Genomic DNA, 25,288 nt, shown 5'->3' on the forward strand with positions numbered 1-25,288 from the left:
GAGTGGGATGAAGTCTCACCACCTGTCCGTCCCTCCCACGAGGTCGGAGGGCTGACCGGGACACCGAGTCTTGCCGTCCCACCGAGCGCGCAGTAGGGCCTGAGGCGCTTCTGGACCCGCGGGCCGGAGCCTGGAGAGGCTCGGCTCGGCCGCTTCCGAACAGACGGAGATGGGGCAGGGAGCAGGCGGAGAGGCCCCGTGGAGTCGTGCATGCAACACTGCTGCTGCGTCTGCAAACGATCCCGGCGGCGAATACCAACAAACAACGTGTGCCCGCTACCTGTAGCTCGTCCTGAGTTCAACCCTCCCTCCGAACAACGAAGTCAGGGAGAATACCAGCGCACTCTCCCCTACCACAAGTTATGCAGCATTTGGTGCAAATCTCGCTGCATGTGCTGATGTCTCAGGGGACGGCACACCCGGGGTGCAGCGACCCACCCGGTATTAGTTTCTTGCCGGCGCTGTGAGCCCGCAGCTCCCGCAAGCCCGGCCCGCATACGAGAGGGCAGCGGCGTCTCTAAACGGGCTGTGTCCCGTCAGGCTGCGCGGTGGGACCTCATTTGCATGGACACGCCCCGTGAGGACTCCGCATCGCCCCCCGCCCCTGCTAGCGCAGCGGTGCGATTTACATGGCCACGCCCCCGGTGGCAGGCCGCGCCCCCGGCGGTTCGGGAGCCGCGCGCCGGTGCCGGTGCCGCCCGGACGCCAGGGAACCGCCGGTCCCGCTTCCCCGCCCCGGGCACCGCCCGCCGACCGGCCGGCCCCGCGGGGGAAGGGCCCTCTCCGGGGCTGGTTCCAGCGGCCAGGGCCAGAAGGACCGGGGCTCTCCCGCACCAGCCCAGCTCGTGGGTCTGCCAGAAGCACAGCCCGAGTGCCACCAAATCTCCCAGGACAGTAAGCCAGGGGCCATCACCACACTGTCATCGTTTCCCCACAGGAAGGGCCTAGGGACAGGGAAGACCCATCTATGCTGCAGCATGGAGTAGGAGGAGAGGCCCCGAGGAAGGTGCAGAGCTGTGCCAGCAGGGATGTGGATGACATGGGTGCCAGGGCTCTGCCACACCACAGATGGCACACACAGAGTACTGGGGCCTGGTTTATTAGTGTCCATGCAGCTGCTCCACCTACTGATCCACATTCTTCACACGCAGGACCACAGGCACTGAGGTGCAGGGGATCATGCCCAAGTCTGTGATCACCAAATCCACCAGGTCTGGGGGCGTCACATCATAGACCAGGTTAAGAAGGCGTAGGGACTTGTTCTCTGCCCAGCCCCCAAGCTGGGCCTGGCCCTTCCGAAGCACAATCAGGTCATCAGGGTCATCTGCAGAGAGCGGGAAGCAATCAGGGTCCGGGGAGGGACAGCACCTCTCCATCCTGCCCCTGGAGCAGCACACACCACCCCTGCCTGCCACGTGCCCCTGCCTGCAAGTGACCCCTTGCCCAGGAGGAGGGATAGCAGGGCCGAGCAGCCTGTCATGGTCCGGCAGGGACTGGGAGAGAAGGTCCCAGGTGGGAGGAAGGGAACAGAAGCCGTACCCAGCTCGTTGGAGACAAAAGAATCTGTCTGCACCCGCTCGCAGAACTTGTAGGTCTCGCAGCAGACGAGGACGGGCACGTTGTGGGCTTTGGAGACCAGCGCGATCTGCGAGGTCCCCACGCGGGACATGACAGAGCCGTTGGCCAGCAGCGCGTGCGCTCCCAGCAGCACCTTGGAGACCTGTCAGGGAAACACAGGCTCTGTCAGCACCTTTGGTCACACTGCAGCCTCCCTTGTCACCACGAGATTTTCTGAAAAATCCCTTTGCCAGCATTTCTTCTCCTGGGAAACTGGCAAGCTTCAGCTTCTCCCTGTTTTGCTGCTTTGGAATGTGATTTGGAGATTGTTCATCCAGCATGTGAATGTTTTAAATTAATGACCAATCATGGTCCAGCTGTGTCGAGGCTCTGAGGAGTCACGGGTTTTTATTATTCATTCTTGTTATGCCTTCTGATGTATCCTTTCTCTTTCTTTAGTATAGCTTTAGTATAGCACAATGTAATGTAATGTAATACCGTAATTGTGACGACGTTCGCAGGGGTCTTAGGATGAGGGAAGTGACGAGAATCTTGACTCCATGTTTCAGAAGGCTTGATTTATTATTTTATGATATATATTATATTAAAACAATACTAAAAGAATTGAAGAAAGGATTTCAGCAGAAGGCTGGCTAAGAATAGAAAAGGAATGAATAACAAAGGTTTGTCTCTGACCGAGACAGTCTGGACAGCTGGACTGTGATTGGCCATTAATTAGAAACAACCAAATGAGACCAATCCCAGATCCACCTGTTGCATTCCACAGCAGCAGATAATAATTGTTTACATTTTGTTCCAGAGGCCTCTCAGCCTCTCAGGAGGAAAAGTCCTAAGGAAAGGATTTTTCATAAAACATGTTGGTGACATACAACAAATCAGCCTTCTGAGAACTTGGAGCAGATTCCCATCTCTGACCTTGTCCCGGGGACCCTGCCAAACGCCCCCTCCCCGGCCCAGCCGAGGTGGCGCAGCCTCACCTCGGGCAGCACGTAGGAGATGGCGTTGATCATGACGTAGGTGCAGTGGATGCCGCGGCGGACCAGGCGGCGCAGCGTCTGGCGGCCCTCCAGGCGCGGCCGGCTGTCCACCACGATCACGCGGAACGCGCGGCCCTGCTTGGCGTGCGCGTCGCACAGCGTCCGGTTCACCAGCGAGGAGCTGCGGGGCGCCCGTCAGGAGCTGCCCTCCCTCAGAGCAGGCTCCCACCGCGCCAATAGCCACCCTCACCCTGGCGAGTGCTGCCCCTCCAGAGCCCTCCTGCCACGATGGCTCCCAGGGCACGGCTCCCTGTCTTTGCACCAGGACACACCCTGGGAAAGGTCTCAGCCCTCCCTGGAAGCAGCACTGACCTCCCTGTCTGAGACCAGCACAAGGCACTCTGCCACTCCACACCCTCTCCCAGCTTCCCTCTCACAACACTCCCAGCCTGCGTTGGCCTCCTGCCCCTGCTCCTTGCTCTGCCCAGCACACATAGCACACCTGGACTCCTGCTGCAGCAATCTCTGGTTCTTTTCCCCACCTCTACTTCTTGGGATGCACACTTTCATATTTTTGCTTCCCGACATTTGACTTTGTTGGAGTTTGTTTAAAATCCAGTGAACAACACTGGCTGTTCTGTAAGTGCCCTAGGTGGAGGGAGCTGTGGCTCTGGGGTTCCTGGAATCCAACTTGGTACCAGGTAGGACAGTGCTGAGCCCTGTGCAGGAGCAGCACAGCCTCACCTCCCACGCTGATCCATTCCCTCCTCCCACCAATGGGATCAGCTGCCTGTGCTCTGTGCTCACCATCCATACACCAGTATCACGTCGTGGTCATTGATCTTCTCAAAGGCAGACCTTGAGATGGCCTCAGCTGCCAGGACAATCTTTTCTCGCAGGTATTTGTCAATCACATCCTGGAGCTTCTCCTTTGCCTGGGGAGAGACCTCACATACAGACTTCCTGTCTCTCAGCAGCTCCCTGATTTGAGCCAGGGGTGGGGATCAGGCTCTTCCCCCTAGTAACAAGCTTTCAGTTCCACTGCAGCACTGTTCTGTGTCTGCATCCCATCCCTGCTCAGCTCCTTCACCCAGGGCCTGGAGCCCGCCACTGAGCAAGGCCACTCACCTCATCCTCTCTCAGGGTGTCAGGCAGGCATGATATCTCCTTCTTGAGGAACTTGATGGCATTGCCCATGCTGGCTGAGAGAGGCCGGCACTGGTTCAGGAAACTGCAGAAGAAATGGGCTTAGCTCCAAAGCAGCCTGGAGGGCCAAGACAGGGAGAGGAAGGGTGGGCAGGAAGGCAGAAGCCTAGGAAAGTCAGCCAAAGTTTGTGCGGACACCAACCCAGAGATGTGAACAATGGACCACACTCTGTGGAGCTTTGGTCCCTCTGCTCTGGCATTGGGAGCCCTCACCTGATGTGTGGCTTCAGCTTGGCCACCAAGTCCCGTGACAGCTCCTCATTGGGGGGAGTGGAGTAATCCCGGATCAGCTGGGACAAGTAAAAAGGGAGTATGATCTCAGGGCACCCCGCCTGACAGGCTGCACTCGGGGCACACACATCCTGCACAGCCTGACACGCTGCCTGGAGGGGCAAAGAGTGCTCCAGGCACTCAAACCAGCAGTGGCAGGGCCACAAAAGGACCCTGCCGTGGCACGACCCAAAGGAAGAGGCTGAGGATGACTGACCACAGGCACAGCCTCAGCAGTCAGGGTACAGAACACACTCCTGCTGCCAGGCAGCTGCTCAGGTACCTGCTTGAAGACCTCGAGCAGCGCGATGCAGCGGGCGTTGGAGCCGTTGATGATGCCCTGCGAGTACTGCAGGCCGAGGCGCACCACTGCTGGGTGGATCACTGTGGAGGGGATGCTGCAGGGACCAGTGCGAGGAGCCGTCAGCACCTCTGCAGCCCAAAACACTCAACCCACTTAACAGCCCCAACACAACGACGCAAGGGACGGCCCAGGAAGGGGGCTGGCAGTAACCTGAGGAGCCAGGCTCACCCCACAGCCCCTTCTCCTGTGGCCCTGCACTCTCCCCACAGGAAAGATATAGGGAGGCCCCTACTGCCACTCCCCAAAGCAAGCAAAACGTCCCCCACCACTCCATCAGGTGTTTCCCACATGCAGGACTATGACACCCCTCCTCCAGAGCCATTCTGCAGCCAGGCCAGCCAAAGCAGAGCCTTGGGCTGGGGAGGCCCTGTACCTCATCTGCTGCGTCAGTGGCTTCTTCCGGCTGTACTGGTGGAGGTGGGAGAACAGGTTGACCTTGGTGCCATAGTCCTGCCTCAGAGGTACCTGCAGCCGAGTGTGGTGATGGCTCACCCAGTGCTCTGCTCATGCCAGGGCCACCAGTCACACCCAGCACTTGCTCAGGGCATGCAAAGTTCCCCTCTGCCCTTCAGAGAGCAGGCCCTGGTCCCACCATGTGGCTCCCCAGGCCCTCTGCAGCACAGATACCCCAGGTGTGCAGCCTGTCACCCAGTCCTCCTCCTACCTGCTGCCTCTCCAGCTTCTTGGCCAGTTTCCTCTGGGCAGCAGGGTCATCCACCTGCACATGCTCTGGCAGCCGCTTTACCACTGCAAGGACAGCTGGGATGAGGCCAAGCTGTTTTGGTGCACCCCCAAATGTGGGAAGGCAGGGCAGCACCCAGGGACAGGAAGAACCCAGAGCAAGGATGGATCACACGGGCATCCCCTGCCTGAGCCCACACCAGACCCTCCCATCCTGCTCAGCCACCCTCTGCCCCCCGTGGTGCTGACAGCCTTACTGGACTGCGGCTCGGTGGGGCTCTGCCGGGGCTTGGCCGTCGTGGCTGCCTGGCTCAGCTCTGCCTTCCGTGCCTGCTTCTGGGCCCGCTCAGCCTCCTGCTTAGCCCGGCGCTCGGCTCGCAGCTCCGCCTTGCTCTTGCCAGCTGCGGGTTTCTCGCCGTCACCGGGGCCATCAGCCGAGGCTGGGGGGGATGTGGGCTGAGCAGCTGCTGCAGGGGAGGAATGGGGAGTCTGTGCCCAGTCTCGCCGGGAGATGCAGCCCAGTGCAAGGGGCAGCCCGCGGCAGGGAGAGCCCTCGGGGCCCTCAAGGGGCTCCGGGCCCTCGCACGGCGCAGCTGACTCGGCACGCCGGGGCAGCCCCGCGCTCCCGGGACAGGGGACTGGGCTCCCTGTACTGCAGTCCCCACGGCAACGCGGCTGTCCGAGGGCCGGCTACGCCCCAGGGGTCCCGCTGGAAGACACGGCCGGCTCCGGGCGCTGCCAGCCGGGACAGCCGCGGGCCCGGCCCGGTGCTGCCCTGCTCGGGGCTCCGCGGGGACGGCGGCGCTCACCCCGCGGCTGCCCCGCTTCGGGGGGCGCACCCAGCTCCGCGGGCTCGGCCGACGGCCCCTTCTCGCTCCTCTTCTTCTTCTTCTGCTGCTTCTTCTCCTTCCGCAGCTGCAGCTTCTCCTCCCGGGAGAGCTCCGGCGCCTGTGGGCACACACCGTCAGGCGGCCCCGGCCCCGCTCCCCAGCCCGGCCTCACACCAGCCCCGGCCCCGCTCACCTGCGGTCCCGCCGCCACTGACGCAGCTCCCTCGGGGTTCCCACCTAGAATGACGGCAGCGTGAGCGCGGCCGGGTCTCGTCCCGGTGCCGGTCCCGGGGTCCCGGTGCCGCACTCACACTCACCCTCCCGCTCCGCCATGGCGCCGCCCTCAGCGCCCCCTGCCGGCCAGGCGGCGCCACGTGACCCGCGCACGTCCGCTCCTCTCCGTGACGCGGTGACGTCACCCCCGGTGCGGGCCGGTCCGTTCCCGGGGCTCCCTCCCGGGCCCCGCCCCCCCGGTGCCGTCCCACCGCGGGCACGCGCTGCGGGCGCGCCTGCAGCCCTGGCGCGGCGGCGCCGCTCGGGCGGGGCGGGCACGGCTCGGCAGGGCGGCCCCGGGGCGGGCGGAGCGGGGCGAAGCGGGGCGGGCGAAGAGCGACGGCCCCGGGCGGGGCGGAGCGGGGCGGCCCTGGGGCGGGCGGTGCTGCCGGCCGCGCCATCGCGGGGAGTGCTGGCCCGAGATGGCGGCGGCGGGAGGCGGGTAGCGGGGGCGTGCTCGGCCCGGCCATGCACTTCTCCATTCCCGAGACCGAGACCCGCGCCGGGGACGGCGGCGCCGCCGCCTACGTGGTGAGCGGGGCCGAGGGAGCGGAGCTGTCCCGCAGAACGGAGCCGCCCCGCGGAGCCGAGTGGGTGGCGCGGCTCCTCTGCCCGGGTGCGGTGCGGCCCCGGTGGGGCCGTGCGGGTCCGCAGCCCCGGCGCGGTGGCGGGTCGGGATCAGGACCGGGACCGGGGCCGGGCGAGGCGGGCAGGTCCCGGCCCGCTGCCGTCTCCGGCCGGCGCCCTGTGCCAGGGCCGAGCAGGGATCGGGCCCCGCCGCCCCCGCGCCTCCGGATCGGGTGCGGGAGGTCCCTGGAGCAGCCCCGGGGGTGTCCGGACCTTGCCCTGCCCGGGCGCCGCGGGCGGGGGCGGGCAGCCCGCTGGGGCCCCGTCCGGTCTCATCCCCGGCTCCGGCTCATCCTGGCCCGCCCGTCCGTCCGTTTGTCCCGGCTTCCTGTTTTGGTCCCTGCGCCGTGAGGGCCTCCGGAGCGGAGCCGGGACGCTGCCGCCCGGTGGCGGTGGCTCTCGAGTGCCCAGACCCCTTCCCGGGGCCGGCAGAGCCCCCAGGCTGGGCGGAGGGTCCGGATCGATCGCTGCTCTCGGGGTGAGGGTGGGCAGCCCTGGGCTTCAAGACCGCCGTGCCGAAATCCCTGTCCGGGGGATGCCCGGGACCCCGCGGTCCGGTCGGGGCACGGCCGGGTCCCGGTGGTGAGCGGCGATGGAGAGACCTAGCGATCCACGGGAGCTGGAGCAGGCAGCCCTCGAGGCGTTTCGTCCTTGTGACCCCCCTGCCCTTTGCCCTCCGTTGCTGCTGAGGCTCCTCAGGCCTGGGGAAGACCTTGGGGAGAGCCGGGGGCCTGGGCAGGAGCTGTGGCCTGATGGAGAGCGCTGATTTGGGCAGGTGTGGGTGCTGCCCGTGCCGCCGCTGTCCCTCCTGGTCCCCCCACAGCAGCCCCGAGGCCGTGGGCTGGTTTGGGTGGGGAGGTGCCCGTGTGAGCCCCAGCCTGGCTGGGCTGGGACCTCTGCTGGGCCCTGGGCAGTGCCAGCGCTCGGGAGCAGGAGGGCACTGGGGCATCCCTGGGAGGCTGGGCTGGGCTGCCACGGCTGGCTGTGGGCTCATGGCCATCCTCTCGCCCTCCCAAACGGTGCTATGGGGGGTGGCAGGACCTGGGAGGACAGTGCTGTCCCTTGCAAGGACTCTCTGCCTACAGTGAGGTGCTGGGAGCTGGGCCATGGAGTTGCCAGGTGTTCCCCGTGTGCTCTGCACTCACACCTGTGCTCTGCCAGGTGTTCCCTATGTGTTCTGCACTCACACCTGTGCTCTGCCAGGTGTTCCCTGTGTGCTCTGCAGTCACACCTGTGCTCTGCCAGGTGTTCCCTATGTGTTCTGCACTCACACCTGTGCTCTGCCAGGTGTTCCCTATGTGTTCTGCACTCACACCTGTGCTCTGCCAGGTGTTCCCTGTATGCTCTGCCAGGTGTTCCCTGTGTGTTCTGCACTGACACCTGTGCTCTGCCAGGTGTTCCCTGTGTGTTCTGCACTGACACCTGTGCTCTGCCAGGTGTTCCCCGTGTGTTCTGCACTCACACCTGTGCTTTGCCAGGTGTTCCCTGTGTGTTCTGCACTGACACCTGTGCTTTGCCAGGTGTTCCCTGTGTGTTCTGCACTGACACCTGTGCTCTGCCAGGTGTTCCCCGTGTGTTCTGCACTCACACCTGTGCTTTGCCTGTGGCATCTGCAGGAGCTGAGCCGGATTAGAGGGGGCTCAGCTAGGGACCTGCTCCTTGTGAAGCCCTGGCAGTGGAGAAGGCTGTCCTTGTCTTTTGGGGCTGCAGCGTGGCTCTGTGCTCCCCACGGCTGGGCAGACAGGGTTAGACCTTCCTGGTGTCCAGTGGCACATCTCTTGGATGTGCTCATACTTCCTGAACAATTCTGTCCATCTGCCCTTCCGCAGGGTCCTCGGGACTATTGCCTTTTCCTGGGTGCTCCCTGGCATCCTGGGGTCCCTCCAGCTGTCAGGTGCTGGCTCTGAGTGGCCTCTTTCCCTGCAGGCCTACAACATCCATGTGAACGGGGTGCTGCACTGCCGGGTGCGCTACAGCCAGCTCCTGGGCCTGCACGAGCAGGTACGGGGACAGCGGGCAGCAGCTCCTGCTCTGCCACATTCCATCCGGGCTCTTGGGTGCTGCTGGACTCCCACGTGGATAAAGGGTGCTGGAAGCTCTCTGCTCCCCTTGCTAGGTCCCTGGGGATTGGCGAGGGTGGGGGATCAGGGCAGCCAGTGTCCCTTGGGAGGTTCCTGGAGCGCTCTGTTCTTGCCCTAGCTGAGGAAGGAGTATGGCGCCAACGTGGTCCCAGCCTTTCCCCCAAAGAAGATCTTCACGCTCACCCCAGAAGAGGTAGAGAAGCGCCGGGAGCAGCTGGAGAAGTACATGCAGGCTGGTAAGCTGTGCAGGGCACGGTCCATGGCTTCCTCCCTGCCCTGCTCCACTCCCTGCGGTGCATCTTGCACCTCTCAGGGCAGAACTGGCATTTGATGGGCTTGTCCCCTGGGTGCCAGCTCCTGTCCCAGCCCCTGCCTGCCCTGGCAGAGTGGGGCTGTGCAGGGGGGCCCCTGGCTGGCCCAGCACGCAGTCTGAGGGCAAGCTGAGGGGCTGCAGGAGGGGCAGGCAGTGATGTGGGTCCCTGCCCCTTCCCACGGGACGCCTGACCGCTCGTGCCCCTCCTGCAGTGCGGCAGGACCCGACGCTGGGCGGCAGCGAGACCTTCAACAGCTTCCTGCGCAAGGCCCAGCAGGTGAGGGCACAGCTGGGGCAGCTCTGGGGGGCCCCCAGTCTGCTGAGGGGCTGGGGTGCCAGTGCTGTTCTCTCTGCAGGAGACGCAGCAGATCCCCACAGAGGAGGTGGTGCTGGAGGTGCTGCTCTCCAACGGGCAGAAGGTCAAGGTCACCATCCTTACGTCGGACCAGACAGAGGATGTCCTTGAGGTGCCACAACTCTCGTGCTGGGTGGGACCAGCCCCTCCTGCTGCCTTCTGGGGTTTCCCACTTGTGTGGGGTTCTCTCAGCCTGGTAGCCCCTCCTGCCCTCCCCTGTCATCTGCCCACACTGGAGCAGGGTTGACTTGCTGGGGCTGGAAGCTGGGAGCTGAAATGGGTGTGCTGCAGGGTGTGTCTGGGTCCTGACTGATGTTCAGGGTCCCCTAGCTGTTTCCTGGTTGAAAGGAGCCCAGGCCTGGCCACAGGGCAGCAGAGGTGCTGCCTTCCTGCTGTTGGGAGGCCCCAGAATGCACGTGGGTCTTGCTACCATGTTGGGACTATGTTGGGGCTATCCTGCTCTTCCTCCCAGGCTGTGGCCTCCAAGCTGGATCTGCCAGATGACCTAGTTGGCTACTTCAGCCTCTTCCTAGTGAGAGAGACCAAGGATGGAGCTTTCTCCTGTGAGTAGAGCCCACTGTGGTGGCACATCTGTGCCCCCTCCCTGGAGTGAGGGCTGTGTGCTTGGGCCCAGCCCTGGGTGGGGGGCCCAGCCCTGGGTGGGGGGCCCAGCTGTTTTCCTCAGGGCCATGGGGCTCCTGCTGCCCAGAGGAGCTGCTGAGCTGGTGTTTCCCCGCAGTTGTGCGGAAGCTGCAGGAGTTTGAGCTGCCCTACGTGTCAGTGACCAGCCTGCACAACCCCGAGTTCCAGATCATCCTGCGCAAGAGGTGACTGGGGCTGTGGGGCAGCACTGGGGTGGTGCCCAGGGCTCCCGGTTCCACAGAGGGACCCTCTCCTCCTGCCACTGCTGCCCACTGCCCAGGGCTCCCTGTTCCACAGAGGGACCCTCTCCTCCTGCCATTGCTGCCCACTGATGCTTTGGGCCCCAGGATCATAGCTGAGCATCCCTGACCATGACACTGGAGCTTGGGCTGCCCTGCTGTGCTCAGCTCATTCCTACCTTCCCATGGCAGCCGGCTTACATGGGGAGCAGGGCACGGTGACTGATGGTTACCAGCCCACAGGAAGGTGATTTTCTCTTCACTGCTGTCAGGAGGTGGGGAGCAGGCTAACCCCTGTGGTTCCCTTCCAGCTACTGGGACTCGGCCTATGACGATGATGTGATGGAGCACCGTGTGGGGTTGAACTTGCTGTATGCACAGGTGAGGGTTGGTGTGGCACAGCCAGGTGAGGATGGACACTGCACTCCTTGGCCACAGCTGTGCAGGGGCTGGGGAGCTCCGGTCCCAGGCGCTCACCAACCTCTGCTGCCTGTAGACGGTGTCAGACATCGAACACGGATGGATCCTTGTCAACAAGGAACAGCACCGGCAGCTGAAGTCCCTGCAAGAAAAGGTCTCCAAGAAGGAGGTAGGACAGGGTACAGTGCCAGGACTGGGGCCTTCTGGCTCTGCACCAGCCCTCTCCACGTGACGTGTGGTACCAGTTGGTGGCCTGTTCCTGGCCCGGGTGGGCGGCAGTGCTGAGCACCCCTGGCCCTGCCTGCAGTTCATCCGCCTGGCGCAGACCCTCAAGTACTACGGCTATCTCAAGTTCGACCCCTGCGTCACCGACTTCCCTGAGAAGGGCTGCCACGTCGTCGTCAGCGCCGGCAACAACGAGCTCAACTTCCAGGTGCGGCTGCCCAACGAGCAGATCAAGGAGGGCAGCTTCAAGGTCACACGCATGCGGTGCTGGAGGGTCACATCCTCGGTGAGTGACGCCTGGAGAGCAGGGAGGGGGCTGGGGGGTGTGCCAGGCTGGGCTGGCGCCTCTTCCTAGGAAAGGTGCTGGCTCTGATGACAGCTTCTGGCCCAGTAGGCCTGGAGAGGGTCTGAATCATGCCTTGGGGCTGAGGGGATCATTGGTGTGAGGACATTGGAGGGGACCCGACAGTGGCAGAAGACTGGTGGGCACTGGGCAGGTGTCCCACACTTGGCTTGGTGCTGCCCTCAAGCTGCACTGCTCTCTGTGGAGCTGCTCCTTCCCCTCTGGAGGCTCCCAGCCTTGGTGTGTGTCCTCACAGGTGCCCATGAACAATGGCCCGTCGGGGAGCAGCCCAGGGAAGTCCGAGGTGAAGCTGGAGCTGGCTTTTGAATACCTGATGAGCAAGGACCGGCTGCAGTGGGTCACCATCACCAGCCCCCAGGTAGAGCTGCCTGCATGGCAGGCTGATGGTGGCTGTGAGGGGAAGGGCTGGGCTGGGCCCTGCATAGTGTGTGGGAAGGGTGGGGTGTGCATAGGGCCCCGTGACACTTCTCCCTTGCAGGCCATCATGCTGAGCATCTGCTTGCAGTCCATGGTGGATGAGCTGATGGTGAAAAAATCTGGAGGCAGCATCCGTAAGGTGAGGGTTGGGGCTGGATGATGGCTCTGGAGTGTGATCCCAGCCCAGGGCCTGGACTGGGTCCTGAGTGCTCCCCTCAGGATGGGGCTAGCATCCCCAGGGCTGGTTATAAGCCCGGAGCTGACGCTGTGGCTGAGCTGAGCTCCTCCTGCAGATGTTTCGGCGGCGGGTGAACGGGGCCCTGCGGCGCTCAGACAGCCAGCAAGCTGTGAAGTCACCCCCGCTGCTGGTGAGTGGGACCCTGCAGCTCTGGGTGGGGGACACGAGTAATCACAGGCTTGTGTTGTGTACCAGAACTCACTGCCTCCAGAAGAGGCACTCTCCCCTTGGCAGGGCTGGGGCAAGCCCAAAGGACAGCAGGGCTGTGGTGCTCTGCTTCCAGGGCCCTGGGAAGGGAAAGAGGTCCTGGACCAACTCAGTGAGCCAGACTCCCTGGGGACGGAGGGGGGCAGGTAGGAGGAAAGGTGGGGTTGTGTCCCACGACCCTGTGCTGCCTAACTGTGCTGTCCTCACAGGACTCACCTGATGCCTCCTGGGAGCCCATGGCCAAACTCTCGGTGAGTTGTGTGTGGGTGCACCAGAGACTTCAGGACAAGTGGGTAGGGGAGCTAGGGGTGTCCTCCCTAACATCTCCCTTCTCCACAGAGCAAGCTCACTTCTGTCAGCCTGCGTGGGATCAGCCACTCCAGCTCTGCAAACGACGTGGCTGCTAACGACTTCCACGGCAATTACGCCTTTGAGGGCATTGGCGATGAGGATCTGTAGTGCCCCCTTCCCAGGACAGCCCCGGCCTGAGCAAGGGCCTTCGCTGAGGAATGTACGACCTGCAGCCAGGTTGCAATCAACGTGCCTCTCACCTGCTACATCCACCTTTCCCTGCTCCCCGGGGCTGGGAGCTCACCCCCAGCCCGCCACTGCCTTCGGGTGGGGGCAGCTGAACTCCTCCCGCTGCTGGCTCCAGCTGGGAGAGGGCTTGTTTGACCTGAACAGTTTGCCCGGGCAGAGCCCTGGAGCTGCAGTGCAGGGCCTGGCCCGGCCTGGGGGCAGAGCTGCTCCTGTCCCATCTGGGAAGGCCTGGCCCAGCCTGGGGGCAGAGCCAGGCAGGCTCCATAATGCCAAATTAGCATTTAGGTTTGTGCTCCGAGACAGAGTGCAGTAAGCTGTCTCGGGGGCTCCGCGCAGAGTCCCCTCTAACCCGCTCATAGACGCCAGCATAATCTAGGCTTGTAACCACCTATCTCCTGCTGCTCAGCCCGACAGAGCATTAATGGACAGTAACTGATGTTTACACACTGCAACAATGATTAAAACGGATCCTGATTGTTACCAGGCTGTCTGTTGGGGGGTGGCTGCTGTCCCTCCCGTCTCCGTGCCAGCCCTGTGCTGTCCTCTGTAGCAGAACAAGGCCCCCAGGGTGAAGAGCCGATAACAAAACTGACTGTTTAATGCTTTTATACACAATATAAATTACACCGACCAGCACGGCAGCAGCCATGGAACCAGTCCTGTTCCCCCCTCCCCCCTTTTCCCCAAACCCCGGCAGAGGAAGGCTCCAGCAGGCAGAAATGGGCAGCTGGGGTGGCTGGGGACATGGCCGTGCTGCCACACGGGCAGGAAGCAGAGCTGCCGGTCATGACTTCACCCTGCCCAGGCAGGACGGGGCTGCTGGAGGCCCCAGTGTTCCTCTGGGCCTGGCATAAGGCAGCCCTAAGCCCCCGTGGAGGTGCCCACCTGTCCTCCCTCCCCCAGGGAGGGCAGGCACCGCGGCACCCCAGGCCCACTGCCGGGCTAAGTGCTGTCTCAGGGCAGGGCCGTGCCCACGGCTGGGGGGGCCAGGAGGGCTTTGGCATTGCGCGGGTTCACCCAGCTCTCGGCTGTGTGGCCGTGGATCTTCTGGTGGCGCTTGTAGTTGTCCCAGTGACCAGTGGTGTAGGAGCAGTCCCGGCACTGGAAGGGCTTCTCGCCCGTATGCCGCAGCATGTGCCGCTTCAGGTTCATGCTCTGGTTGCAGCTGTAGCTGCAGAGGCTGCACTGGAAGGGCTTGTCGCCTGAGTGGATGCGTCCGTGACGCTTGAGGTTGGCCAGGTTGCCGCAGGCGTAGTCGCAGAGCTGGCACTTGTAGGGCTTCTCACCCGTGTGCACGCGCTGGTGCCGCTTCAGGTTGTCCAGGTGGGCGGAGGCGTAGGGGCAGAGCGGGCAGGCAAAGGGCTTCTCCCCGCTGTGCGTCTTCATGTGCCGCGCCAAGTGGTTGGGGTAGTGGGTGACGAAGGGGCAGAGGCTGCAGGCAAAGCCCTTGTCCCCGGTGCCCTTCCGGGGGCTGGCACCCGGCTCAGTGCCCAGCACCGCCAGGCTGCAGCGCCCACAGACCTGCTCGGCCAGGCCCTCGTCCTGCGCGAACCCGTCGTCCAGCACCAGCCCGCACATGCGGCACGTGAAGGGGAAGAGCAGCTCGGGCAGCGCGGCCGCCTCCTCGCCCCGCAGCCGCGCGCAGCCGGGCAGGAAGGGGCCGCTGCCGCTGCCCACGTGCAGGCTCAGCTCTGGCAGCAGTGGCTCTGCGGGACAAAGAGACGGGGTTGTGAGCTGGGTGGCACAGCGCCAGCGAGGACTGGCTCTGCGATGAGCCCCAGTGCCAGTGAGGACTGGCTCTGCGATGAGCCCCAGCGCCAGCGAGAACTGGCTCTGCGATGAGCCCCAGTGCCAGCGAGGACTGGCTCTGCGATGAGCCCCAGCGCCAGTGAGGACTGGCTCTGCGATGAGCCCCAGCGCCAGCGAGGACTGGCTCTGCGATGAGCCCCAGCGCCAGCGAGGACTGGCTCTGCGATGAGCCCCAGCGCCAGCGAGGACTGGCTCTGCGATGAGCCCCAGCGCCAGCGAGGACTGGCTCTGCGATGAGCTGCACTGCCCCAGTGAGCCTGGCAGTATCATGACTTCGGGTCAGTGGCAGGATCTGTGCCCTGCGCCAGCCCCAAAGTCCCTGCAGTAGCTCTCCCCACACCCTCCGACCTTTACCTGGGTCCTTGTCCCGCCGGTGCGGCCCCTCGCCCTCAGGCAGGCGGTGGCTGAGCATGTGCCGCTTCAGGTTGCGGCTCTGGTTGCAGCGATAGTCGCAGGCGGCACACTGGAAGGGCTTGTCCTGGCTGTGCACCCGCTCGTGGCGTTTGAGGTTGCCCAGGCTGCTGCAGGCAAAGCTGCAGCACGTGCAGCGGTACGGCTTCTCCCCGGTGTGCGTGCGCAGGTGCCGGGTCAGGTTCACCAGCTGGGCAGAGGCGTAGGCACACTGCGGGCAGGCGAAAGGCTTCTCCCCGTTGTGTGTCTTCATGTGGCGCTTGAGGTGGCTGGAGTAGTGGGAGGCGAAGGGGCAGAGCTGGCAGGAGTAGACGATGCGCTGGCTGCGGCCACCCTCAGCGCCGGCGCACTGCAGGCAGCTCTGGCCCAGGCTGGCAGCCAGCTGCAGCCCGCACTGGCGGCAGGGCAGGGCGGCAGGGCCGGGCTCGCCCCCCTCCTCGGGGTCACTCTCCACGCTCAGCTGCTGGTACCCGGAGGAGCAGTCGTCGTCGCTCAGGGCGTACGCTGGAATAGCGATCTTCCCCACCAGTGTGTCTGCTGAGAACACCGTGGGGATGGGGTGGTGTCAGCCCGGCTGGCCTGGGCACTGCCCCTCTGCCTACGCCCCCTGTCCCACCCCGTAGCACCCAGGAGGAGCCCCGCAGCCACAGCCTGTCCCAATGCCCTGCTGAGGGGCTGTTCTGGGTGTCTTGGGAAACCCTGACACTTCTGCATGGCTGGGCAAGACCCTGGCACCAGGAAGGGTGGGAGGATGGGTGGATCCATCACCCACCGGCACTGCTGGGCCTGGGGGGTAGAAGGTGGTGGGCACAGCCTGGCCCAGGCTGGAGAAAAGGCTGTCCATAGAGCTGCGCTGTGCCCCTCTCACTGTGGTGCTGCCCCAGCCCCGGGTTGGCAGTTGGTTGCACTCGCATGGCTGGCACCAGGGAGCTCCAACACCAGCTCCTTCTATCCTGCAGGAGGCATTCCTCCACTCCCACAGAGCCACTGTCTGGTGGCAGCAGGGGGGAGGCTGTGCCAGACTCTCAAACAGAACTTCTCGGCTGGGCACAGACTCATCCTTCTGCAGCCCCTGTGCTCCACAAGTGCCCCCAGGCTGGTGCTGGGGGATGGAGGGGCAGCTTACCATGACCAGCTGAGAGCCATGCCCTGCTGGCCCCGTTCTGTGCCTGCCCTGCACCCCTGGGGCCTGTCAGACTCAGCAGCTGCCCCCCATCCTGGGACCACCCTAGACTGTCCCCCTGCTGCTGCCACCCGGGCTGTGTCCAGCTGACGAGGCTGACCTATGCTGTGGGACAGGGAGGTCCCTCCAGCCTCCCAGGCCCTTCAACAAGCACTGCTGGAAACACAGACACCAGAAAAGGGCATCCTGCCAAGGCCTGGCTGTTACGGGGGAACTCGACACTGCCTCAAGCCCTCTGCCAAGGCAACCACTTGTCCCCTCGGGCCAGTCCCACGCTGAGGGAATCCCTGTCCCCTCAGGCCAGCAGTGCCACAGCATCCCCAGAGCACTGTCCCCTAAAGGGCCGTGCCAGTGCCCACATGGCACAGCTTGTCTGTCCTGCCTGGTTCAGGGGGCTGGGGTCCTAGTCCTGCTCCTGGGCTGGGGCTGAATGGGAGGACAGGTATTCCGGGTGGAATTTGGGAAGGACAGGTATTCCTGGTGGAATTTGGGAAGGACAGGTATTCCTGGTGGAATTTGTCCCCAACCCCCTGGCAGGCTCCCAGGGCTGCCAAGCAGCTGTTCCAGGGCAGGGAAGCAGAGCCCTCGGAGCAGCCCCGTCCCTCAGTGCCAGAGCAGGAGCACGGCACAGCCCAGCAGCCGCCGAGCACACGGAGCAGGGCACAGCCCCGGGGGACAGGCACGGGGCCGGACAGTCCGTGCCCTCATCTCTCCCGGTTCAGTTCCCGCCGTGCTCGGTGCCCGGGGCGGGGAGTGCCTCCCGCCAGCCCGGCCAGTCGCGGTGAGCAGCTCCCTGGAGCTGAGCAGCGCTCGCTCCTCCGGCTGCCTCGGCCGGGGCTGAGCGCGCTCCGTACGGCCCGCAGCGCCGAGGGGAGCGGTGGAACGGGACCCCGGGGCTGAGCTCGGCGGCGGCTGCGGGGCACGGCCCCCAACCCCCCGCGGGACAACCCCCCCGGTCGTGCCCGGGACCCTCGCGGGAAGGAGCGTTCGGGGATCGGTGCAGGGGGTCAATGCCGGGCGGGCAGAACCCACCCCAGGGCCCCGTCGGGGGCCGGGCCTCCCCCGTGAGAGGAAGCTCGGCCGGAGCTCGCGCCGGGCGGGCCCGTGGCAGGGCGGGCCCGGCCGGATGCGCCGAGCGCGGGCCCGGTACGGCCCGGCCGGGCCGCGTCGCAGCCGGCGGGGTTGCCGGAGAGGGGCGGCGTCCCCGCGGGGGCCGCACGCACCTGGCGGTCCCTTCTCGGAGGCCGGGCCACGGCCCAGCAGCAGGTCCCCGGGCAGCACCACCGCCGCTCTTGCCGTCTCCTCGGTGCCATCCTCGGCGTCCGCTGCAGCGCTCCGAGCGCCGCGAGTCCCCGCCGGGCCGCCGCCGCCGCCCCCCGGGCCCGCCGCGCACTCACCCTTCACCGGCTGCGGGTGGCTCTGCTTCCGCCGGGGCATCGTGGCGGGCCCCGGCGCCGGCCCGGCCCCGCCGCCCGCCCGCCCGCGGCCCGCCAGCCGCCCCCGCCAGCCCGGGGCGGCCGCCGCCGCCCCGCCTCGACCGGACACTTCCGCTTCCGCTTCCCCCGGGCGCGCGGGGGCTGTGCCGGAAACGCCCGCGCGACCCGGAAGCGGAGCGGGCGCGTGCGCAGAGGCAGCGCCGCCGCCGGCCCCGCCCGCCCCGCGGCCGCGGCATGAGGGCAGCGGGCCCGGGCCCGGCGGGGGCGTGCGGCCGGGCCGGGCCGGCGCACGGCATAGGCGGGCAGCCCTCGGGGCTCCGGCGGGGGGCGGGGCGGGGCGGGACAGCAGCGGCTCCGCCCCTTCCGGCCGGCGAGAGGCGGTGGCACCGGCGGGACCGGGGCCGCTGCCGGGCGCTGCTGGTCTCTGTGTCCCTTCAGGGGAAGCTGCGGCTCCTCCCCCGGTGCCCTCCGGGTTCGGCCCCGCCGAGCGCCGGCGCGGAGGGCAGGCCCCAGTGAGTCTCTCCGGTGTCCTCGCCCGGTCACACCGGGGACACCCGGGGCTTGGCGTCTCGCCCGCTGGGCCCGAGGGCCTCTGGCCGGCCGGTCACGCCGTGCTCTGGCCGGTCCCGAAGGCGGCCGGTGCAGCCCAGCCGTGTCCCCGGGCTGTGCCCGTCACCACCCGCGCCACTGGCTGGGCTCTCCCGGTGGCTCCGCTCCGCGTCCCGGGCTGCGTGAGCCGCGCTCGGCCCCTTCACGGATCGCTGCTGTCCCTTCGCAGGCCCCGTGGGCGCTGCGTGTGCCGGGCTGGGGCCGTCCCGGGGCAGCCGTGGCCGTGCCGTGCTGCCAGCGATGATTCCCCGCTGACAGGTACAGCCCTGGCCGTCTGTCGCTCCCCGGTCACCGCGGAAATCCCGCCCCTGCCCTCCCGGGGAAGCGCCGTGTCCCTGTGTCCCCTAGGAAGCGCCGTGTCCCCTGGGCTATGCAGAGCCACCCAGTGCCTGGTCCCAGGTGCTGGGACTCCTCAGCCTCACCTGAGGGTCGCTGGTTCTGGCCCGGGAGTGCTCTGTGGGACGTGGCAGTGCTGCTGAGATGGGGAGCGCTTTGGGGTGGAGGGCGGAAAGGACCACGGGCAGGGAGTGTGGTGTGGCCATGGATTTGTGAGCTCCAAGCAAAGAGAAATGGACAGATTTACCCCACTGCAGGAATCACCTGGCTCCCGGTCACGGAATGAGCTGGGGTTTGGGTCCCTTGGCACGTGAGCTGCAGTGAAAAGTGTTTTAGCCCTGGGGAGGGAGTGGGTGTGAGTGTCACGCTGCCTGTGCCTGGGCTGGCTGTCACAGTGTTGCCACTCTCTTCCCCACGCTGGGTATTTGGGAGCTCTGTGGTCCTGACCCGTCGTGCAGATCTGAAGGGGCAGGATGGGGCAGGCCACGCTCGGGGGCTGTCCCAGGGCGCAGGCTGGCTCTCAGGGGCTGTTCCTCTGCAGGCTGAGCGGCACCCGACTGCACCTGGGCATGGCTCCGCTGCCACCTCTGGTGAGGCCCAGGTAGGAGCCGGGCCATGGGGGCAGCACCCGGGCCAGCTCCTCCCCGCTGCCCTCCGTAGCTCAACAGCAGCCCTGGCCACCTCGGCGGGCCACCATGGAGCAGCCCACGCGTGTGCCCGGGCCCCGCCGCCTTCTGGGCTGCTTCAGGAGGAAGCCACAGCCCGTCGGGGAGGAGACACCACCACAACCGGAGCCGGAGCCCGAGGAGACACGGGTGGTGCTGGCCCTGGGCGAGGGCCAGGCGCTGGAGGAGTGCCCCCTGTGCCTGCTGCCGCAGCCCCCCGAGGCCTTCCCCAGCCTGGGCTCCTGCTCGCACCGCTCCTGCCGGGGCTGCCTGCAGCAGTACCTGCGCCTGGCCGTCACCGAGAGCCGCGTGCCCGTGTCCTGCCCGCACTGCCCCGCCGCGCTCCAGCCCCACGACGTGCACCGGCTCCTCCCCGAGCCCGCCCTCCGCGACAAGTACGAGGAGTTCCTGCTGCGGCGGCTGCTGGTGGCGGATCCCGGCACCCGCTGGTGCCCTGCACCTGACTGCAGGTACCGCAGCAGGGCCCCAGCACGGGCGGCCGTGCGGGGTGGGCGTGGGCCCCTCCCGCAGCAGCAGGGTGTGCCCGTGTCCTGTGAGCCCTTCCCAGGCTGGGTTCCCATCCTTTTGTCCTGCCTTGGGCTGGGTGTGCCCAGGGAAGTGTCCAGTCCTGGTCTGGCTGCAGAGCCTGTGCAGCTCTGTCTGCCAGGGTTGGTGTTCTTGCCTGTGCTAGGTACTCTGTGAGCCCCAGGGCTGAGGCTGGACAGGGTGGGGTCCCAGCTGGGGGTGAGTCCCAGCTCTCCTGAGCCAGGGCTGTGGCTCAGCTCAGTACAGGACCAGGACTGCCATGGCCTGGCCTGGCTGTGCGGGGAGGGGCGCCCTGCTGTACCCCAGCCCCAGCTGCCTTCTCCCCACAGCTACGCTGTCCTTGCCCATGGCTGTGCCGAGTGTCCCCGCCTCACCTGTGGCCGTGAGGGCTGTGGCACCGAGTTCTGCTACCACTGCCGGCAGCCCTGGCACCCCGAGGGCCCCTGTGCACCAGTGCCACCGGCCCCCAGCCTGGCCACCCCCACAGCACAGCTGGAGGAGCCAGCCCACGGTGAGGCCTGGCCCAGGGTGGGAGCAGCAGGGCTGGGGTTTGGCACAGTCTTGTGCCTCTGTGCCTCCTGCCTGAGGGGCTGCTGGAGCTAGGATACAGAGTTCCTTCTGCTGCAGTCTCACAGCCCCTGTGCCACTTGGGCCAGGGTGTATAGAGGCACCTTGGCTCCCCCCATGATTCCTGTGGGATGGGGAAGGCTGGCATGGATGCACACTGGGACAGGGACAGGCCTGGGACAGGCTGGGATGGGTGCACACTCTTCTGTCCTGCTCCCCCATCCCATCCCATCCCATCCCATCCCATCTCATCTCCCCCCAGCTGAGGCCGAGGACATCAAGGTCTGTCCTCGCTGCAGCGCCTTCATCATGAAGATCAACGATGGCAGCTGCAACCGCATGAACTGCACGGTCTGTGGCTGCCTCTTCTGCTGGCTCTGCCTGCAGGAGATCTCTGACGTGCACTTTCTGAGGTCAGTGCAGGGCCTTAGGGGCTGGGGGCTCTGACAGGAACTGGGGGGTCTGTAGGGCTGCCCTGGGCCGAGGCTGGGGCCCCTGACAGGATGGGGAGCTGGGATGGGGGCAGCCAGGCCCTGCCCCAGGTTTGGGGTTAGCCAGGGGGAGCAGGGTGCTCTGTGCTGCTGGCTCTGGCAGGGCTGGGCTGGCTGCTGGCACCCTGTAGGAGGCAGCTGGAGCTCAGGCTTGGGGGAGCCTGGCTGCCTGCTCTCAGGTGGGCTCCTGGATGTCCCCTGACATGGGGCCAGGCTGTGCTGGTCTCTGCCTGCCACTCGCAGAAGCCTTGGCTCAGCCCCGCTCTGTGCCCACAGCCCCTCGGGCTGCACCTTCTGGGGGAAGAGGCCGTGGTCCCGGACCCGGAGGATCCTGTGGCAGCTGGGCATGGTGCTGGGAGCACCCATGGTCATCTCCCTTGCTGCGGGTGTTGCTGTCCCTGTCATCACCATTGGGATCCCCATCTACATGGGCAGGAAGGTACTGGCAGCTGTGGTCCTGCTCCCTGCTGAGCCTGGTAGCCCATGGCTCTTGGCCTGGACAGACCTGCAGTGCTCCCTGCTGCCCGCAGCACATCCCTGTGCTACCCTTGACTACTCTTAGCACATCTCTGTGCCACCCTGACAGCCCACAGTCCTGCCTTGCCAGGACCTTCTGCTGCCCCCAGCAGCCCCTGCCAGTGCAGGTGTGCTCAGCCTGGGGAGTGGGGTCAGGGTGGGTGAAAGGAGGAAGGGTTCTAGGGGGGCTCTCCTGGAACACCTGTGCTGTGGTGGCTGCCTGTCCCTGAGGAGAGGGAGGGGTGTCTGGGTGGCTGTGGCTGGAGCTCTGCCAGGCAGAGAAGAGGCTGAGTCCCTGGGGCTGTGCCGAGGTCTTTGTAGAGCCTTTCACCTTTCTGTCTTGTCCTCGAGGTGCTGGGCCAGAGCCGGCGAAGCAGCCTCTCCGGGTGCCAGCAGTGCCTCTCTGTCACCAGCAGCGTCCTCCTGTCTCTCTTTGTGTCCCCCATCATAACAGCTCTCACTGTGGGTGAGTGCTGAGGGCACTGCCCACGGTGGGGGTGGGACTGTGGGGGATGTCTGGGACCAGAGGCAGCAGGACTGGGCTGGGCAGTGACCCTTTGTCTGCCCACAGGTGTCGGCGTGCCCCTGGTGCTCACCTACGTGTACGGGACCGTGGTGCTGTCGCTGTGCCGGAGCCGCTGGGGCTGCAGGGGCGGCCGCACGCCCGGCGACCTCGGCGTGGTGGAGCTGGACAACCTGGCCAAGCGTGGGTCCCACATGGCTGGCAGGCCCGGCCTGTGCCCTCCCTGCTGCAGCAGGGGCAGTCCGTGGGAACGGCGTGCTCTCTCTCCGCAGTGAACGAGCTGTGGTCCGTGCTGCCCAGCCCCAGAGCGGCTGAGGACGGAGCTCCGGACGCCACCGCCTCCCTCCCCAGCAGCAGTCGCAGCCCGCGCCCGGCGCCGGCCTGGCCGGAACGGGACAGCCAGTCAGCCAGCACGGTGGCCCTCGCTGGGAGCATGCTGAGTGAGGGCCAGGACACCTCTGACAGGTAGGCAGGGTGCCAAGGGGCAGGGGTTGCACATCCCTTCCAAACACAGCATCCCCGCTGTGCTGGGCAAGGACGGGATGTTCCCCTTCAGGCCGCTGCCCTCAGTGTCTGTCTGTCTGTCTGCAGGGAAGGTGTCACCATCGAGGTGGAGGTGTCAGTGGAAGCGGTGCCACGTTCTGCCCGGCAGCAGAGCCTCAGCAGTGCCCTGTCTGGGCAGAGCCTCTCTGGGGACTCCCTGGGAGCCACCAGTGACAGGGGCAGCTCTGTCAGTGTCCCTGTGGAGTGATGGGGGCCTGAGGGGGAGAGTCTTGATCCACACACAGGCTCTGTGCCCTCCTGTGGCAGAGCCAGTCCCTCTCTGCCAGCACACCCAGCCCTGGGAGCTGGTCCTGGGTGGGTGCCAGCTGCACCCAGCACTGCTGCACCCTGCACTAGCCCCGTCCGCCCCTTTCCCAGAGGCACCACTAGGAAATAAAGCTGCTCTGCTTTCTTTTCACTAGGAAATAAAAGCTGCTCTGTCTCCTGTGGCAAAACTCTCCAGACAGCACAGCCCCCTGGCAGCCCACTGGTGTGCACGATAGGCATCACATCTGACCTGTGTGAGGAGGAGGCTGCCCAGGTGATGCTCGGGTTATCTGGAGTGCCCTCTGCCCTGCCTGTACCAGCTGATCTGCCCTGAGAGCAGGCTGCAGGGTTAGGGGAGGGCAGCAGCTCCCCAGCTCCCACCTCTGGTGCTGGTCCCCTCAGGGATCCATCCTGCAGCAAGGCCAGTGTGGAGGGAGCACCATGGGCTGTAGGGGACCTATTGCCAGGCGGGTTGCATAGTCTCAGGCCCTGGGATCCTTGCCACTCTGCCTCCACTACAGCATCCTGGGGAAAAAAGCTGCTTCCGAATGTTTTGCTGCTCCCGAATGTTTTTCTGCTCAGAGGTGGGCAGTCACAGAATGAGTAGAGGATCTGGGTTGGAAGGGAACTTAAAGCTCCTTGCTGTCCCTTGCCATGGGCAGGGACATCTTCCTGGAGCCAAGTTGCTCCAGGCCTTGTCCAACCTGGCCTTGAACACTTCCAGGGATGGGGCAGCCACAGCTTCTCTGGGCAACCTGTGCCAGGGCCTCACTAGGGAAGGATTTCTTCCCAATATTCCATTTAACCCTGCCCTCTGGCAATGGGAAGCCATTTCCCCTTGCCTGTCCCTCCAGGCCCTTGTCCAATGTCCCTCCAGCTTTCTTGGAGCCCCTTCAGGCACTGTGACTCTAAGGTCTCCCTGGATCCTTCTCCAGACTGAACATCCCCAGCTGTCCCAGCCTGTCTCCATAGGAGGTGAGGTTTGTGAGTTGGCTCACCTGCAGAGCTTCCTCCAGCTGCTCAGGGATTCCCACGTGATGGGGTTGTGCCTTTGGCAGTGTCTTGCACTATAGATCTTCCTGTTTTGAAGATGAGCTCCACTCTTCTGGTCCTGGGCTGTTGTCTTGGCTTCTGCAGTTCGGTCTGTCCCTCACCAGCCCAGGTGCTGCCTCTCCTGGCACCTTTGACCCCTTCCCTGGCAGCCCCCAGCCCCAGCTCCCCACCGTGCCTGGTGCTCTGCAGTGAGGTGTCCAGTGCTGAACTGCTCTGGTGTCTGCAGTGTCCAGGCTGGGCTCCTGAGGCCCTGTGTGAGTCTGGTGCTCCAGAGCCTCACACACCCCAGTGCTGCAGCTGGATTTGCTGCTCAGGCCCTTTCCATGTTCCCCTGGAATGGGGCTGCCTGAGGAGACCTCTCAGAAAGACTTTTTTCCTTTGCAAAAGTGGGTTTGTTCTTAGCACAGCTTCCACTTGCTGCCAGGTGGGTTTGTCTCAGGATCACTCTTAGAAGGGGCTGCTCAGTACCTCACACTTCCTCCCTGCTGTCAACATCCTGGTCAAGGGTACTCCAGATTTTGAATAAACAATGAATAGTCACAGGGACAAGCAGTCCTAAAGTATTAGTTATTTCTGCCATCCCTGAGAACCTGAGCTGAGACAACTTTGCTTGGTGACATTAAAACCAGTTTGCCTCAATTGCCACGTGCTGTCATTCCGTTCCTGCTGCCAGGCCTCCATCTCCAGAAGGTTTGGTTTTAAACTTTGTTCCTGGTCATTAAGGTTTGTGATGCAGTCTCCAGTCTCTGTGGAGTCCCCAAAATGGCTCTGATTCATGGCAACCTCACATTAGTAATGTATAGACATTTTCTGTGTGCTCTGTTGCTGTTTTATCATGCTGATTTTTACTCAGAATGCTGTGGTGGGTCCTGTGCCACAGCAAAGACCCTCAGAGCTGCAGGTGTTTGCCTTGCCTTGCTGCAGCTGCTCAGGGAACAGATGCAGGGGTACTGTGTTCCTGGCAGGCTCGGTGCTGGCAGCTCACCAGGAGCACAGGAGCACAGGGACAGCAATGGGGTCTGCTGCTTCTGGCTCCCTGGGATCCTGGGGCAGGTGGGACAGCTCCAGGCTGTGGGGGAAGGAGGGACTGGGGGAAAGAATAAGTGTGGGAAATGCACATAAAAGGAGCCAGTTGTGTGTGAAAAGAAATAATGGATCCCCACAGAGTGCTCTTTTCCAGCGGGCTCTTTCTGCTACACAGGGAGAGCCCACCTGTAGAGCCCACACCCTTCCACCAGTGTGTCACAGCCCACGGGCTTCACTCCTGCCGGAGCAGCCACAGGCATTGGCACCCCTTGTCCGAGCTGTGCACCAGGGAGGAGCTGCCTCTTGACTCACCTTGACAGAAGGTGCAGCTCTATGGGTGCTATAGGCAGGTGAGTTCAGGGGCATGCCTGGTGCCCCATCCCTTGAGCAGACACAGACTTTCTCCAGAGGCTCGTGTCTACTCTGTGTGAGTCACCTCAGAAGAGCCATCCTGGGGAAA

The 25,288-nt window shown here is 64.9% G+C and overlaps 4 protein-coding genes across 10 annotated transcripts; 2 read left to right on the forward strand and 2 right to left on the reverse strand.

The window, feature by feature from the left end:
- Positions 1 to 1,083: 1,083 nt before the first annotated feature.
- On the reverse strand, positions 1,084 to 6,307 carry EIF2B4 (eukaryotic translation initiation factor 2B subunit delta). Of its 2 annotated transcripts, none has more exons than XM_050978615.1 (13): positions 6,224 to 6,307; positions 6,100 to 6,143; positions 5,886 to 6,024; positions 5,334 to 5,543; positions 5,060 to 5,142; positions 4,769 to 4,860; positions 4,315 to 4,429; positions 3,975 to 4,051; positions 3,684 to 3,786; positions 3,363 to 3,490; positions 2,556 to 2,736; positions 1,540 to 1,720; positions 1,084 to 1,324 (listed from the first exon to the last, which is right to left on the reverse strand). In XM_050978615.1, exons 1-13 carry the CDS (start codon positions 6,237 to 6,239, stop codon positions 1,125 to 1,127), a joined length of 1,569 nt encoding a protein of 522 aa, XP_050834572.1. In that variant the 5' UTR covers positions 6,240 to 6,307; the 3' UTR covers positions 1,084 to 1,124. The 2 variants fall into 2 exon arrangements, with proteins under 2 accessions (XP_050834572.1, XP_050834571.1); XM_050978614.1 differs by having other exon boundaries at positions 6,218 to 6,254.
- A 238-nt stretch (positions 6,308 to 6,545) lies between these two features.
- Positions 6,546 to 13,327, forward strand: SNX17 (sorting nexin 17). The gene is made up of 15 exons (XM_050978620.1): positions 6,546 to 6,710; positions 8,733 to 8,807; positions 9,006 to 9,123; positions 9,413 to 9,477; positions 9,557 to 9,667; positions 10,028 to 10,118; positions 10,295 to 10,382; positions 10,748 to 10,817; positions 10,933 to 11,025; positions 11,164 to 11,367; positions 11,681 to 11,803; positions 11,924 to 12,001; positions 12,156 to 12,230; positions 12,517 to 12,558; positions 12,647 to 13,327. Exons 1-15 carry the CDS (start codon positions 6,648 to 6,650, stop codon positions 12,764 to 12,766), a joined length of 1,416 nt encoding a protein of 471 aa, XP_050834577.1. The 5' UTR covers positions 6,546 to 6,647; the 3' UTR covers positions 12,767 to 13,327.
- An 89-nt stretch (positions 13,328 to 13,416) lies between these two features.
- On the reverse strand, positions 13,417 to 17,782 carry ZNF513 (zinc finger protein 513). Of its 3 annotated transcripts, none has more exons than XM_050978616.1 (3): positions 17,474 to 17,782; positions 15,011 to 15,601; positions 13,417 to 14,553 (listed from the first exon to the last, which is right to left on the reverse strand). In XM_050978616.1, the coding sequence occupies exons 1-3, from the start codon at positions 17,685 to 17,687 to the stop codon at positions 13,802 to 13,804; spliced, it is 1,557 nt and encodes a 518-aa protein (XP_050834573.1). In that variant the 5' UTR covers positions 17,688 to 17,782; the 3' UTR covers positions 13,417 to 13,801. The 3 variants fall into 3 exon arrangements, with proteins under 3 accessions (XP_050834573.1, XP_030091524.2, XP_050834574.1); XM_030235664.2 differs by having other exon boundaries at positions 15,011 to 15,604; XM_050978617.1 differs by having other exon boundaries at positions 15,011 to 15,604; positions 17,648 to 17,777.
- Positions 17,783 to 18,335: 553 nt separating this feature from the next.
- On the forward strand, positions 18,336 to 24,441 carry LOC103824584 (E3 ubiquitin-protein ligase RNF19B-like). Of its 4 annotated transcripts, none has more exons than XR_007778458.1 (10): positions 18,336 to 18,553; positions 19,173 to 19,766; positions 20,172 to 20,353; positions 20,672 to 20,822; positions 21,177 to 21,339; positions 21,768 to 21,882; positions 21,988 to 22,122; positions 22,212 to 22,404; positions 22,531 to 23,724; positions 23,808 to 24,441. XR_007778458.1 is itself a non-coding variant. In XM_030236313.2 (9 exons), the coding sequence occupies exons 2-9, from the start codon at positions 19,327 to 19,329 to the stop codon at positions 22,688 to 22,690; spliced, it is 1,539 nt and encodes a 512-aa protein (XP_030092173.1). In that variant the 5' UTR covers positions 18,336 to 18,553; positions 19,173 to 19,326; the 3' UTR covers positions 22,691 to 24,441. The 4 variants fall into 4 exon arrangements, 2 of the variants coding, with proteins under 2 accessions (XP_030092173.1, XP_050834575.1); XR_003945728.2 differs by having other exon boundaries at positions 22,531 to 22,797; positions 22,905 to 24,441; XM_030236313.2 differs by having other exon boundaries at positions 22,531 to 24,441.
- Positions 24,442 to 25,288: the final 847 nt, after the last annotated feature.

This window comes from Serinus canaria, chromosome 10 (assembly GCF_022539315.1).
Source record: "Serinus canaria isolate serCan28SL12 chromosome 10, serCan2020, whole genome shotgun sequence".
NCBI classification, from domain to species: Eukaryota; Metazoa; Chordata; class Aves; order Passeriformes; family Fringillidae; genus Serinus; species Serinus canaria.